Genomic DNA, 14,601 nt, shown 5'->3' on the forward strand with positions numbered 1-14,601 from the left:
ATTTTACTCTGTTTTGTTTCTGCCCCCTCCTTATTTATTATTTGACGAGCTTCGTTATTTTGATTTGTTTCCTTGAGTACATTTTAGTGTTTATGAAGAATTGGTCCATTCAAATTGCCACGATTGTTTTAGGCCACGATCCTGCAATGAAGTGTGTGGGGGCAGATTCCCACTTGAAGCAATTAAAAAGAGGGCATTCTAATTGCAAAGTGCTAAGCAACCTCCATACAGGTGTTGTAACCACTCCACCTATTGTGTATGCAGGTCAGTTCAGAAAGCCACTGCAGACCTGCTAGTTGAGCATTCCAGCTCTGTTATAGCTCATAGATCTCAGTGAGGAGTGAAGTAAAAACTTTCACACCTTTCATCACCAAGCCCCCAGAGCAATTACAGACTAGCCATATAAATCAATGGCCGAGTGATAGAAGATCATCCGTGGTTATCTGTGTCACTTTCCTATTTAGGCCCCCTAACTCACTAAGTAGGGACAACAAGTTTATGAAAAAGTGGATCATAGAATGACAAATTAATCACTGTACCTCATTCATCTGGCCTGCATCTAAGCATCTGGGTTCATCATCCTGAGCTCTGTCTACATGACAGCCTCCTTCCTCCTCTGAAGCAGTCTGACAAACTGTGTTTTCTGAGGGCAAGATCGTAATGAAAGAATGCTGGCACAACTTCCGTAGCAAGTTTATAAAAAAAAAATAAAATACCTACAAGATGCTGTCCTCGTACAATTTCAATCCCTCTCCTCCAATTTTGACAATGAACTACCCAGCCCAGTAACAAAAAAGAACCTTGTGCAAAGGGTGGCAATGCCACAAAAGATAAATGCATAGGTTTGGTCAGAAGAGCCCCATTTTCTGACAGCTGCCTACACCTGAAATATTTGCAGGTCCATCTATCTGAATGTGCAAAAAACCCACACCTGGCACTTTCACACATAAAATTTTCTGTGTGTAAATATCGCATCATCTACCTGCAAACAGATGCATCTGCTAGTGCTGTAGATGTAATTTGAACGGTTAGCCCTCTGTTTCCATACCCACACTTCTTGCCAGGTATAAATTACATCTAAAAAAGTTTTTAATTATATCTGGCATTTCTGAGCCTCCACTATCTTGACATAAAGGGTCCTGATATGCAACAACAGCCTGTCAGGCTAATTTGGGGGTGACTGTAAATTTGCATCCTTTCTGATTATTTCAGAAAAATTGTAATGGTTGAGACTGAAGCATGGCATCTAGCATTTCCAGTGCCCAACAAATTAGCTCTGACTGAATCTGATTTTCTAACTATTAATTGGGGTAAAATGAGTGTGGAGAGACCAGAAAAATAAATTATTAACACTGCCCTTAAACTGTCACGATCCTATTCCCAGACAGCGTTAAAATCTCAGAACACTCAGAATACCTCCATCGTCATGTGACTGCACTAAAATGTCATTGAAAACCTTTCTAGCCTTAGGTGGAAAGTTTGTTCCACTAAATGGAATCCATTTCTCAGAGAGTTCACTGGTCTGTAAATTGCCCTTTGGACAATAAAAGGTACCTTTCATGATTCCCATAAACCCTGCAAAGCAGTTATTTCCCACTGAATCTGCTTTTCTTTTCACTTGCAGGGCTGCTGGAGCCATATTGGTCCCAGGATGTTAGAGAGCCAAGGTGGAGGACGTTCTATCTTTTATTGGACTTCTGTTGGTGAGCGAGACAAGCTTTGGAGCTTACACAGAGCTCTTCATTAGGATCTGGACCAATAAAAGACAGTACCTCCCCACCTTATCTTTTCACACTCACTTTCTATTTGTAGATCTTACATACTTTCACTCAATTACTCTAGAACTGCTCACTTCAGAGCTTGATTGGTTCAGCAACTAGGACACTGCCTGCATATTCATCTTAAATTTATTTTCACATTTCAGCCAGCCTCTGTAGGCAAATGCTACTGCTTCTCTGTTACTGGAACTATTTGATATAAATTAACCCTGGCTGATTTTTCAACAAAAATTAAATTCAAGTGAATATTTTCAGTTCCATGTACCATGCACCAAAGAGCTTTCTTTTTATAGCTACACATTGATAAAAATTCAACCACGCTGAAAAGAACATATCCATCTAAGTCTCCCTTTCACACATATCTACAGATGTGTGCATACCCAAGCCTACATACCATTTCTGGTGTACAGAGTGCTGTAGTTTATCCGTGCTGCCACTAGATGCAGCTCTATATCCTTGCAAAATTCAAAGTCTAATCTCAGGTTGGTGGGAACCTTCCGGAACACATATTGCTGTAAAGGCCCTACAACATTATACGACAAGAATTTATTCCCGACTCTCTGAAAAACTACATAGTATGCAGGAGAAGAGCTGCAGAGTTAAAGCTATTAAATAGCTTTCTTCTACAGTGCCTAGTGCAGTGGAAAGGGGGCAGAAGGGTTGTTCAAGAAGACCAGAACAGGATGGGGAGCTCCTTAATCTTGGTGGCTGTCAGAGGTGAAAGTAATCCGGCAAGAGCCAGTACACCGTGCTGGACCGCATCAACTTCCACTGCGGGGATTGAAAGGGCTCTGGCCTGCCTGCAGGCAGCCCAGAGCCCTTTAAATCCTGGCCGCGGCTCTGGCAGCCAGGCTGGGGCCAGGATTTAAAGGGCTCCGGGCTTCCCTCAGCGGCAGGAGCTCTGGGCCCCTTAAATCCCTGCCCCAGCCCCGCAAAGCTTGGGGTTCCCCCTGGCGGCCAGAGCCCGGGGCCCTTTAATTTGCTCCTGAGCCCCGGGGGGCTCCCAGCCACCTCTGCAGCTGGGAACTCCTGGTTGATTTAAAGGCTCTGGGTCTCCCAGCCACAGCTGGTTCCCCAGGGCCTTTAAATCTTGAGAGGCCATGCCTCTTCCGGATGAGGCCACACCCCCCTCAGGACTCCGGCAGTACCGGTAAGTCCTGTAAGTTACTTTCACCCCTGTGGCTGTTGTCATATGTACCAACATTACTTGGTGATGCTGAGCTATATTGCCATGTGCTGGTGGGATGCAGCAAGGGGGAAGGTGACACAGAAGAAATAGATCCGAAAGACAGTCACATCCTCAAATACGCCTATGAGATCCAAGCAAACATCTGTTGTAGAGTTGGGTAAGGGCACATCTCAAGAGCTCCATTCTATGACATATCATTCGCCTAACTTTTCTCCTGCGAAAGTATAGTGCTGGTTACAGAGGCTCCAATTCCAGTCTCCCTTAGCAGGGATAGAGTCTGGGGAACCATGGGACAGGGGAGCAGATCTTCCTGTAGAGGAGATGGATATGGTGCACCTGAGCTGGGAGGAGCTGCTGCTTTTTCTGCTACTACCAGAAAATAAGTTCTTCTGCTGCTACCTCACCAGCCAAGAAGGGAAGCGCTGTGGGATCAGCACTTCTTCCAAGCTCAGTGAGACTTGGGGAAGCTGTCCCTCTCCTGTAGGTACTATCTGTCTCATGCTCCCTTTTACATTAACTCCTGTACATGTGATATACCATGCACTAGGAGATACACACACACACCCTATTGTTTTAAACACTCCATTTCTATGGTACTTTGAAGTTCCACTGAAGATGGTAAAGTTAAAGTCAACTCAGCACATTCACCCTCTAGGAAAGGGATCGCTGATGAGCTGTGAGCCATAAGCTGAGTAAAATATGCTTTTTAAAAAGATTCTATTTGTTGCCAAGCTAATTTGCTTTTGCCATTTTCCACTATGGAGATCGCATTGCATCTCAGAAGTTAGAGTATAAAACATGTATGTGTTTTATACTCTTTCTCTGCAGCCTCCACAAATATAAGTATCTCCCCGCACCTGCAAAACTGCCCAAGGCAGCTCTGGGGTCTTATTCGGATTTTTACTGACTCCCTTTTAGGTGCGGTCTCATTGAACAGTTTGTGAAGGCCAAAAAAAAAAAAAAAAAAGAGGAAGTGATCATCCTCTCATGACCCGGTGTCTGTCTGCTGAGCTGAATTTACCCCATTCAGGTACAAACTGAACTGAATGTGACTGATTACAGGAAAAAGCAACACCCGTTCTTGTTAGCTTAAAATTAAAAATGAAAGGGGAGCATGGAAGCACTGTGACGGGATTGGAGGAACCCAGCCTGGGGCAAAATCCTGTCCAAACTCTCTGATAGGGTCTGGTGATGAGAGAAAATGCAGTGGCTAAGCTGAGGGTCCCCGTGCCGTCCTGCTTGTATAGGGCAGAATATGTCAGGGAAAGCATGGGGGCGATTTCCTCTCAGCACTCTCTTCTGCTTACCCTGAAAGGAACAAGCCCTTCCTTAGGACCTGCTGCTGACTGTAGTAAGTGTACGTGCAGACTGGGGACCTGCTGTATTTCCAAGCCATCTGAACAGATGACCTTAGGTGCATTAGCGAGATCCTCCTATGAGCTCTTAAGAAAACACCATGAGTATTTCCTACTCTGTTGCTGCCTTGGTGTTATTGTGGGGAAGGATAGGTACGGGAGGAGAAGAAACTCGGACAAAGTAGGATTTTGACCTTTATGAGGAATCCTTTTTGAATCCTACAGCTATACCCCATGGAGTAGATGTCTATGTTCTCCATGGATTGGGTTAGTATCAAAGAGTGGCATTGGCAGCATATTTTAATGAAGCTAATCATGTTGTCCCTAAATCCTACAAGTTCCTTTTCTTATTATACAAACAAACCAACTCATCTCTACAACACAAATATGGTGCTAACCCCATTGGGCTAATTGTTGCCCTGGTGTAATGCACTGCAATGGGAGTTCCATCCTCTTATGCCATGGCTGCATTTTGTCAGTAGCCCTAGGAGTCTCTGTAATTTGATTTCATTACTTCAGAATCTCTAATCCTGGCCCTGTTTACCAGATATTTTGGTCCTCTCTTGAGGATTACCAAGTACTGTGCTGTATAGTAAGGAACACAGATTTCCCCCCGCCCCCAACTGAACACAAAAGGAGGTGGAACCTTCACATTTATGTCATGGAATGGCACGAAAATTGATTCTGAACGGCAAATTCAGTAACTTACAGCCCCATGGCCCTAGAAATGTTTTCTATTTGTCTTTAAATGAACCTGTGCATTTTGGTTTTTTACATACTAGAGCTGAGGTACTCACTTTGGGGTCTAACCATAGACTTTTTGCACACATACCACCCACCCCGATAGCTGAGAGGTACCTGTTATTTCTAGTTAGACAAAAAGACATCGTGCTGAACCGCTTGCTTAGCACTTTCTCCGTGTGCTGCCAATGAGAGGAAGCAGCATTTTGTCATCATTAAGGAAGTGTAGCTTTTAACTGTGAAGTTTAAATAACTGAACATGACAAGGAGAAGTCCGCACTATTTGTAACTCACTTTCTGAAAGGGCAGGTTCCAGCTGAATCTTTAACCAGATACTAACACGCTGGCTCCAGTCCCCTGGTGCTTCCACCTCCCACAGTCGATCCTGCTCCTCTGGATGGGTCTGCAAGAATTTCTGGCAAACTGACCAGGAAAACCAAGTGCGGGGAGTGGAGGGGGGAGAGAAAAGGGGAAGCATTAGTGAGTCAGCTGGCGGCACCAAGCATGAGCCCTCAGGATGTTCTCTCAGAGACCTATTTTCTATTACAGGTGTTGTATTTGGGTGTTTTCTCTCTCTTCCCACCCTTCATTCTCTCTCGTTCGCTCTCTCTGCTAAGCCTCTTGCCATGGGGTCTGAGTACAGTGACAGCAAAATATTCAGTACGTGGCTTTATTGGTCCTTTTTAGACCTGTACAACACAGAGTGGGAATATTATATAAGAAATGCTAGTGGAAACTGCTCACATTTAGTGGAAGGATATTTAGAGGAAACTGGGTTGCAATTTTCAGTCTAATACAGAAGAATTTCCACTTACTTCAATAAGGCGAGGATTTCACCCTTAGTATTTAATATTTATGTTTGCAGTGAGATCCAGAGATCCCAATCAGGATCAAGGATTGATTGTGCTAGATACTCTACAAACTTCAGCAAAGACACAGTCCTAGCCCTGAACCTTAGCCCCAAACCTACCAGAGATGAAAAACTAACTCTTAGGATGTACCACTAGTGTTCATAAACAAATCTCAAATGCAGCATGTATAAACCGTACAATGCATGCCAGCAGGGAAACAGTTTTTGTTGGGTGGAGAAAAATAACGGTGTCTGTATTACTTCTTCCTGTATTAAGAGGGCACAGTATCCTAGACAGAGCTGGGGGAGGAGGGAGAGATCTGAATGTATAACATACATAACTATCTATGCCAGGGGTTGGCAACCTTTGGCACGTGGCTGGGGCTGGCTGGTTTGTTTACCTGCCATGCCTGCAGGTTTGACCAATCATGGCTTCCACTGCCCACGGTTCACTGCTCCATGCCAATAGGGGCAACAGGAAGTAGCACAGGCCGAGGGATGTGCTGGCCGCTGCTCCCATTGGCCTGGGACAGCAAACTGTGGCCAGTGGGAGCCACGATCAGCAAAACCTGCAGACATGGCAGGTAAACAAACCGGCCCGGCCCGCCAGGGTGTTTACCCTGGCAAGCCACGTGCCAAAGGTTGCCGACCCCAATCTACGCGTTAGTTGTACATGGTGTATACATTTTAGACAAACAGAACTGTGAACAGAGACAGACTGGGAGGAATAAAGGTTTTATGGGCATTAATTAGGGATGACTGTAAAGTCATGAGTGGGTAACAAAGACATCCCAAACAAGTTGCAGTAAGGCCCACTATGTCACACCACATCATCGGGTATTTGGTTTATGCCACATATTTAACAAAGAAATATTTATATCTGTTTTAGAGATTTTAAAAATTATTTCATTGTTAGGACTATTTTATGTAAGCTTTCATCTGAAACTCCAGGCTTGCTTGTGTTACGACGAATCCAACTGTACAGGCCACTAAGTGAAAATTATAATTAATTTTAAAAATATATTGTGGCTGTTCAAAAGCCGCTCAGAGATTTGGAATGAAAGTAGTAGTACTGACAAGTTGGATTAGGGGCACAGTTCAGATGTGGTGCCTGACAAATGCAATTTATCACAAAAAGTATCAGGACCACAGATGTGGCATGTGTGTGGTGCGTGCATATGGACATTCACACAATTTCTTCTTTTTCTTTCCTGTCAAACAGCAAGTTGATAATTCATTCTTTGATTCCAAAGCCATTATTCCATTTCTTGGTGATAATTATATAAGAGTATAAATACCAAACTACCATTCTAAGTTTCTATCACTCAATATCTTATAAGAACACAGGATTTCCTCCCCACAGGAAGCTCCATGTGTCTCTGGAAAGACTGCACACCAAGGACATTATCTTTGTGTTCACTCCAATGCATTGAACTCTCCTGCAGCCAAGAAGCCTCTTCCAATATTTTTATGGAATGCATAAATTATGCATGACCTTTTACCTAATGTTTCCACATCAAGTGTTTTACCTTGGTACATGTCAGCAGAAATAGGGCAGCTGATCCCCAAGGCATCTTCGGTCACAAAAGATTGACAGAAATCATGCAGAATTTTCATCCCTAGGCCGCACCTTCTGTACTTTCTCCGGACAAATACAGTATCCAGAACTGGGAGCAGGTAGCATTGACTAGTGTTAACATCACACAGGCTTCCTGGGAGTACACAGTAAAATAGCTCACTCTTACAACCAACAAATAAAAAGATAAACCACTCTCCAAGACAACAAATGGTAATAATTGTGGCAGGAGGGGCTCATTAACTCTATTTTACACAGAAAGGAAGTGGGTGTAACATTCTACAAAGAAAAAAGTTTGAATTCAGACTGAGGTCATGTTGGGTAGAACCCTAGGGAATGCCAAGGTCAGGGAGACATTTTAGACTCAGGTTTATGTTTCATTGCCAACAAAGCCAAGCCCCAGTACAAAGATGGAGACGGATACCGTACTAACGAAGGGCCTGTGTGCTGCTGAGGCCAAAACAGTGACTCAAACCTAGCGTCCTGCCTACTGGACCAAACCGCTTCTCAGTAAAACTGTCAGAAAGTATTAGAGTTTGCCCCAGGACTTCAAACCTTTACTCTGCAGTCATCGCCCAGGCTAAACACCCTCTGCCTTCAAGAGAAGATATATGGTTGAGTACAGCAATGCAGAGTCCAATACTACAGTGTTCATATCAATTAACTAAGGGCCTCACTCTGCAAGAATCACATGAGTAACTCTTTGTATATTATACACATAAGTTCAAAATGCCATAAGAAATCGAACCCAAAAGAATAAGAAACATAAGCATTCAATCATGTTGAGATCAATCTGTTATCTAGCTACTTTGTAGGATAAAAGCACTACAAATGTCTCCTCCTGATTGATTTGTATTTAATCATTTATGAAATGCCCACTGCTGTAGTTTCTGGACTCATACAGATTAAATACAACTGAAAATCCACAGAATCATACAAATTAGAGGCCTTTTAGTAGGCCTGCTTGACAATTTTCCATCAAACCTTTCTCCTTTGCTCCCTCTTGAAATAAATGAGTATTTTATAAACCACCATTTTCATGACAGTATCTGCTTTTCTATTTTTTTTCTTTTTCTGTCAGAAAACTGAAAAGTTTTTAGTTTTTGATGAAAAGTCAAAATATTTTGTTGAAAATTTCTATGAAAACAAAACATTTTCATCTAAATTTTGCATGAGAAGGAAAAAACATTTTCTTGCCAGCTTTCCCTGTTAATCTAGTCCCTCTCACAGATAGTTTGTTCCCTACTATATATTTACTAGTGTAACACAGGGTTGCCCAGAGGTGGGAAGGGGGGCAAGAGGGTCAATTTGCCCTAGGCCCCGCAGGGGCCCCCACGAGAGTTTTTCAGGGCCCCTGGAGCCTCCAGGAGCCCTGGAAAACTCTCCTGGGGCCTGGGCCCCCGGAACGTCTTCTGCTCCGAGTCTTCGGTGGCAGGGGGGTCCTTCCGCTCCGGGACCCGCGGCCAAAATGCCCCGAAGACCCGTGGCGGGGGGTCCTTCCGCTCCAGGACCCGCCGCTGAAGTGCCGGTTCTTCGGTGGCAATTTGGAGGTGGGGCCTCCCCCCCGTGGGTCTTCGGAGCACTTCAGCAGCGGGTCTCAGAGAGAATGGACCCCCCACCACCGAATTACCGCCGAAGACCACAGGCCCCCTGAATCCTCTGGGCAGCCCTGGTGTAACATCCACCTCATTTTAAATGCCTCAAGTCATGAATCTTCTGACACTTCTCTTGGGAGTCTCCTTCACAGCCTAATAGAACTAATTGTCAGGAGGCTTTTCCTGATATTCAAACTAAGCTTCCCTTCTTTCAGTGTGACTCTTTTCTTCTAGTCATCTGCTTGTTATCTTAAATAAGGGCCTGCTTCTGCTCCTGTTGATTTCAACTGGAGTTTTGCCACTGACATCAACAGAAATAGGGTCTGACTTTAATTCCTCTCCTTCCTTGGACTCCAAATTCAGCAAGACACATGCTTAAATCAGAATAAAGTCAATGAGACTTGAGGAAGTGCTTGACCTTTTAAGTGCTTTATTGAATACAAACCGTTTGCTTTGGTGTTTACAAATATTTGTAACACGTCCCTAGTAGTTATCCTTTCTTCCTAGGCCAATCCCTCCATCTCTCTAATTTTTTTATTTTTTTTGGCTGTTCTCTGAAGTTCATTCAGTTTGTTCCATTAAGTTAATCAAAATTTTCCTGGGAATGAAGTGCCCAGAAATTAATGCAATTATTCACATGCAGTTATACATTAAATCAAACTGACCACAACAGGTTGTATAAACAACTCCCCTCCCTGTACCACCACAACCAGCCATAAATAATCCAGCCATGGTCTATAATCAAGTCAAGACCAAAAATATACATCTCAGATCACACTCTGAACACTGGCAGTTTCAGCATAACAAAGTGACTTTAATGCTTCCACAGTGAGACTTTTGTTTTTAATGGTGAGCATGCCCTATGTAATGTACATGCATCTATTGGCCAGAATGTCAGACTTCCTCAAGTATATGTGATTATGTCAGCCCTGCCCTGCAAAATATATATTACTAACTGCCAGCCAGTAGAAGCAGCAGCAGAGAGGGAGTAAAATGGGGTCCCACTGAGGCCACCCCTCTCACCAGCAGCCTCCTGGAGCCAGAATTTGCAGGGGAGACACAAACACACCGGGAAATGAGGACTCGGACGGTGCCTATCTCCAACATGTGGCATAGGGGGAAGCTGCAGAGGAGCTACCCAGACACTCCAGCCATTAGGTGCTGCTGCAGAAGCAGTCAAAGCAGGGGCCTTCTAACATTCAGAGAACTTTCTATAGTTTCTCTGTCCTGTGATGATCAGCTGTTGGTCCAACCTTTCCCCTTCTTCTGTCTCTTCACCTCCGCTTCGCTCCAAATCTGCCCCTCAATAAGCTCTTCTCCCCTGCCCTGACCCTCTCACCTCTCTTCCCTTCAATGTCCCCTCTCCTTTCACTTTTCTTTCCAGGGAACTCATCCCCTCTTAAATCCACTCCCAAAAAATGGTGGCACTAATATGACGTTTGCTACTTGTGTGTTCTACCTCTTCCCCCAGCTTGTATCTGTCCTGTCTCTAGACTGTAAACCCTTCAAGGCAGAGACTGTCTAATACTCTGTGTCTGTATGGTGCCTTGCACAGTGAGGCCCACTCTTGGTTGGTCATTAAGCACTACCATAATAATAACTGCTAAGAAAATCCCTCCTTTAGCTGGGAGACATCTGTGATTTTGGAACAGAAAGTCCTAGGTTCTTGGCCTAATCCTGCACATGGGTGGTTTAACTGGCAATCATGAAGCATGCAGTATCCCCCATTTTTCTCCTCCATTCACAAGGGCAGTCCAAGCACTCAAACATTCCAGAATCCTGTTCAGTGTCTGAAGCACTACCATGGCAGTAGTTTTAGGTGGTTTCAGTTCCCCTTTCCTACTCAAAAGAATAGAGCAGATAGGCACAGCTAAGAAAAGTATGATGCACCTATGTGAGTCAAGAACCTGAGCACACCCACATCTTATTGCTGACTGGCAGCCCACCAGAGATGTTAGACTCTGGCAGTGTTTGTTCTGGGAAGCTGACGAACTTTTCATCACAAAGTCTACAGATTCTTCGAGTATCGTAGGATCAGTTTCAGGCCCTTCAACCCTGATATTGTCTCAGAGAGATTCTTGGCATCTCACATTATTTGTCTCTTACAAATCCCTGAAGTCAGATTGAGAGACTCATGTGCAGCCATCCTAATGGACAGGAGCTCGCTGATCAATTTCTGCACTCTTAATTTTGTGCCTAAGGAAGACAGACATTTGTAAAGTCTAAGGTTATCATAAATAGACTAATCATGAAGCCACTCTCTCCTTTTAGCCCTGAGCAAATACATGAGAAGAAGCCATCACCCATAGACTTTGGGGAGAAGTGAATTTTGCCCCAGGGTCCTTTCTGATAGTGGAGCAGGTTGCTAATAAGTATTGGTGGCCTTGAGTTGAGGTTCCTGTGCACCCTTTTTTCATTGTTTGGCCATATAAAAGCCTGAGTCTTGCGGTGAGGGAAAAGACAAAGGAAATTAGGACATTGGCAGAGGAGATGGAAGTGTTTATGCAGTCTGCCCTTTCAAAGCCTTTGATCTGTTTGGTTAGGTCATGAGTGCCAAATGACCAACTTATGAGACAGCACAATGGTAAACAGCAATTACCAGGGCAGGAAAGCAGACAGCCATTAGCATTCCCAAACATCCACAAACCAGGAAAAACCCAACCCTGTCCCCACATCTAAAGGGCCCAAACAAAACAAGGTTGTGCATACTGACTACATCCCTGCTGAACAAGTTGGCTTTGCACACACGAGTTCAGACAGGCCTTCTGCAGCATCCATGCTTGTATAAAGGGTGGGGAATATTTCTGCTGAACAGAACCCAATGTCAACCCATTGTGCGATGTGAAAAGGGGAGCAAAGGTTCTGGCTTCAATAAAATTAAATGAACACATGTCTTGGCTGGTATGTGTTCATTTTATTTTATTAAAGCCAGAACCTTCAAACTTGTTCAAATATGCACATTAAAAATATTATTGCTAGAAAAGAGTGGGGAAGGCGAACAATTATCCAAAAACAAACTTTTTGCTAGGCGTCAAGCAGGTTAACTTTCTGTTCTGATCTCATTTTATGCACAACAAATGTATGTGATCAATGGAAAATACATATATAGTAGCCCTGTAGGGATCTAATTCAAGGGGGAAATATTTAAAAAACCAAGTCTACAGAGGCTTGTGTGAAAAAGTCTGAAATGGACTTCATCCCACCATGTGGTCAAGCACTTCTGGTGTCTGATTCAAATTAAATAAAGCCTATCATCCCTTTTGAAGCACTTCAGTCAAATTACTACTAAGCGCTTTTACTATTTTTACAATATTAACTAATCAGTCCTCATAACAGCCCATTAAGTTGCCATTAGATCAATTTAGCTAAGGAGAAAACAAGGGCAGAGACAGTACCTACATCTCCTATTTTAGCTATCTATTGTCAGTACCTACATCTCCCATTTTATCTGTTTATCTATTGTCAGTAGTTCCCAAAATATGGTTCACAGAGCTCTTGCTGGGGTTCTGTGGGGAGCCAGTCGGAAATACTGCTGGTTCAACTCCACGTTTCACAGCTCTCTCTTTCACCCCCAGTATATGTTTTTTTACAATTGGTTTGATGGCTGAATTGCTAAGCTGCCCTCCTCAAGCCTCATACCATGGAGATCCCAGAGGAAGAGAAAGATACTTAAGATTATCTGCTATTCAGTACAGTAACCATCTTTTTGTTCTGCACTTAGCACAATTGTTACCACAATACAAATACTAAACAACGCCAACAAAAGCTAAAAGAACTTCTCTACTTGTAGTTAACCCAAAGACTAAAACACTTTTTGTGTCTTTCTGCATCAACTGTTCTTTGCATTATATAACAATAAAATATTATCTAGCTTATTAGTAGATCTGAAAACACTTTACAAACAAAGTCAGTAGCATTATTCCCATTTTACATATGGGGAAACTGAGGCACAGAGCAGTGCCGTGACTTGCCCAAAGTCACAGAGCACACCAGCGGCAGAGCTGGGAATAGAATCCAGGTCTCCTGAGTCTAGTCCAGTGTTCTGTCCACCAGAGGCGGCTCCAGGCCCCAGCACGCCAAGCACGTGCTTGGGGCGGCATACCGCGGGGTTGCTCTGCCAGTCGCCAGGAGGGTGGCAGGCGGCTCCGGTGGACCTCCCGCAGGCGTTCCTGCGGAGGGTCCGCTGGTCCTGCAGCTTCGGTGGAGCATCGCAGGCACACCTGCGGAGGTCCACCGGAGCCATGGGACCAGCGGACCCTCCTCAGGCACGTCTGCTGGAGGTCCACCGGAGCCGCAGGACCGGCGACCAGCAGAGCGTGCTTGGAGCGGCAAAATGGCTAGAGCTGCCCCTGCTATCCACTAAGCCATATTGCCTCCTCATTAATCTTTTATGCTCTTCCAATTATTTTACACTCAAGTGAAGGCAGTAAACTCCATCTTTAACAATTACAAAATCTAAGCAAACTGAAAACATTTCACAGAATTATATGGGTCAAGTATTATAGTCGTTAATCCATTTAAAAAGCAGGTTTTTAACAAGTGTAGAGCATACCATGAAAATCCCGAAAGAAAAATGACAAAGAAACAAACCGCTTTGGTTCTCATCACCAAAGTGGCTCCATGGGAAGATATTTGTTTGGTCTCCTGCAAAATATTCCGTTATGGTTGCCATCTGCAAAATAGGGCATGCAGACTAAAGTACGGCAGTTTCAGTGACAGAATTTAGAGAAAAGGAAACAATGTTCTTTTCTATTTTTTAAGAATGGTTTGAACTCCTTCACTGCTGGTATGGAGAACAGAGTTTGGAAGTCACTGACATAAACCAAATTGGAGGTGTCTGTCCTGGTGTAACGCCAAAAGACCCTGGTCATTGTCGGCTGCAGGATCGAACCGGGACCTCTGGCTCTGGAGCTTAGTGCATGAGCCTCTACAGCATGAGCTAAAAGCCAATTTGCTCTTAACTAAGGCTGTAAAGCAAACTCATTTAACTCTCTTTAAGCGGTCTCAGTGCCACTAGATGGGACACAACACCACACTGACAACGGCACACAACAAAGTCTCTTATCAACATATGTTAATGCCTTATTTCATGTCGCATCAATCGCCAGAGTACCAGTGATAAATGCCACATAGGTTAGGTTGGTGAGCTGTACAGTTGTGAATGTAATAACTCTAATGCTCATAAAAGATGATAGGTTCAAGGTCTTGGAAAATGAAGTCTTGTGTTTATCCATTCAACAGGTGCAGCATGGTCAGTATCAGCAGACATTTCCTCACATTGCCTTGCCAATATGTCTCAAACTTGACCTGAAGGAACTGTCTCTAGGAGCAACATAGGTGTTCAGTCCCCCTTCCCTTTCTCATGAGGCTATCAAAAGAGATCCCAATAAGTGCTAGCTGTCATGTGCATGTATCTCTATTAAGAACAGGACTAGCACTGAAATCAGGCCACCTAGGAGCTGGTGAATGGGAACGACTTTCAGACATCTCCAGCCTGAGCTAAACTTGAGTCAATGA

General features: G+C 43.9%; 1 protein-coding gene across 2 annotated transcripts in view; it reads right to left on the minus strand.

Moving 5' to 3' along the window:
- FAM169B (Protein) overlaps positions 1 to 14,601 on the minus strand; it is a 52,739-nt gene that overhangs the window by 1,200 nt on the left and 36,938 nt on the right. The window contains exons 6-8 of one of the 2 annotated variants that reach the window (XM_032783029.2): positions 7,443 to 7,625; positions 5,358 to 5,486; positions 540 to 643 (exon numbers count right to left, since the gene is read on the minus strand). In XM_032783029.2, the coding sequence (XP_032638920.1) occupies positions 540 to 643; positions 5,358 to 5,486; positions 7,443 to 7,625 (416 nt within the window). The remainder of the gene's footprint in view (positions 1 to 539; positions 644 to 5,357; positions 5,487 to 7,442; positions 7,626 to 14,601) is intronic. The other variant, XM_075069068.1, reaches the window with a different exon arrangement.

This window comes from Chelonoidis abingdonii, chromosome 9 (genome assembly GCF_003597395.2).
Source record: "Chelonoidis abingdonii isolate Lonesome George chromosome 9, CheloAbing_2.0, whole genome shotgun sequence".
NCBI classification, from domain to species: Eukaryota; Metazoa; Chordata; order Testudines; family Testudinidae; genus Chelonoidis; species Chelonoidis abingdonii.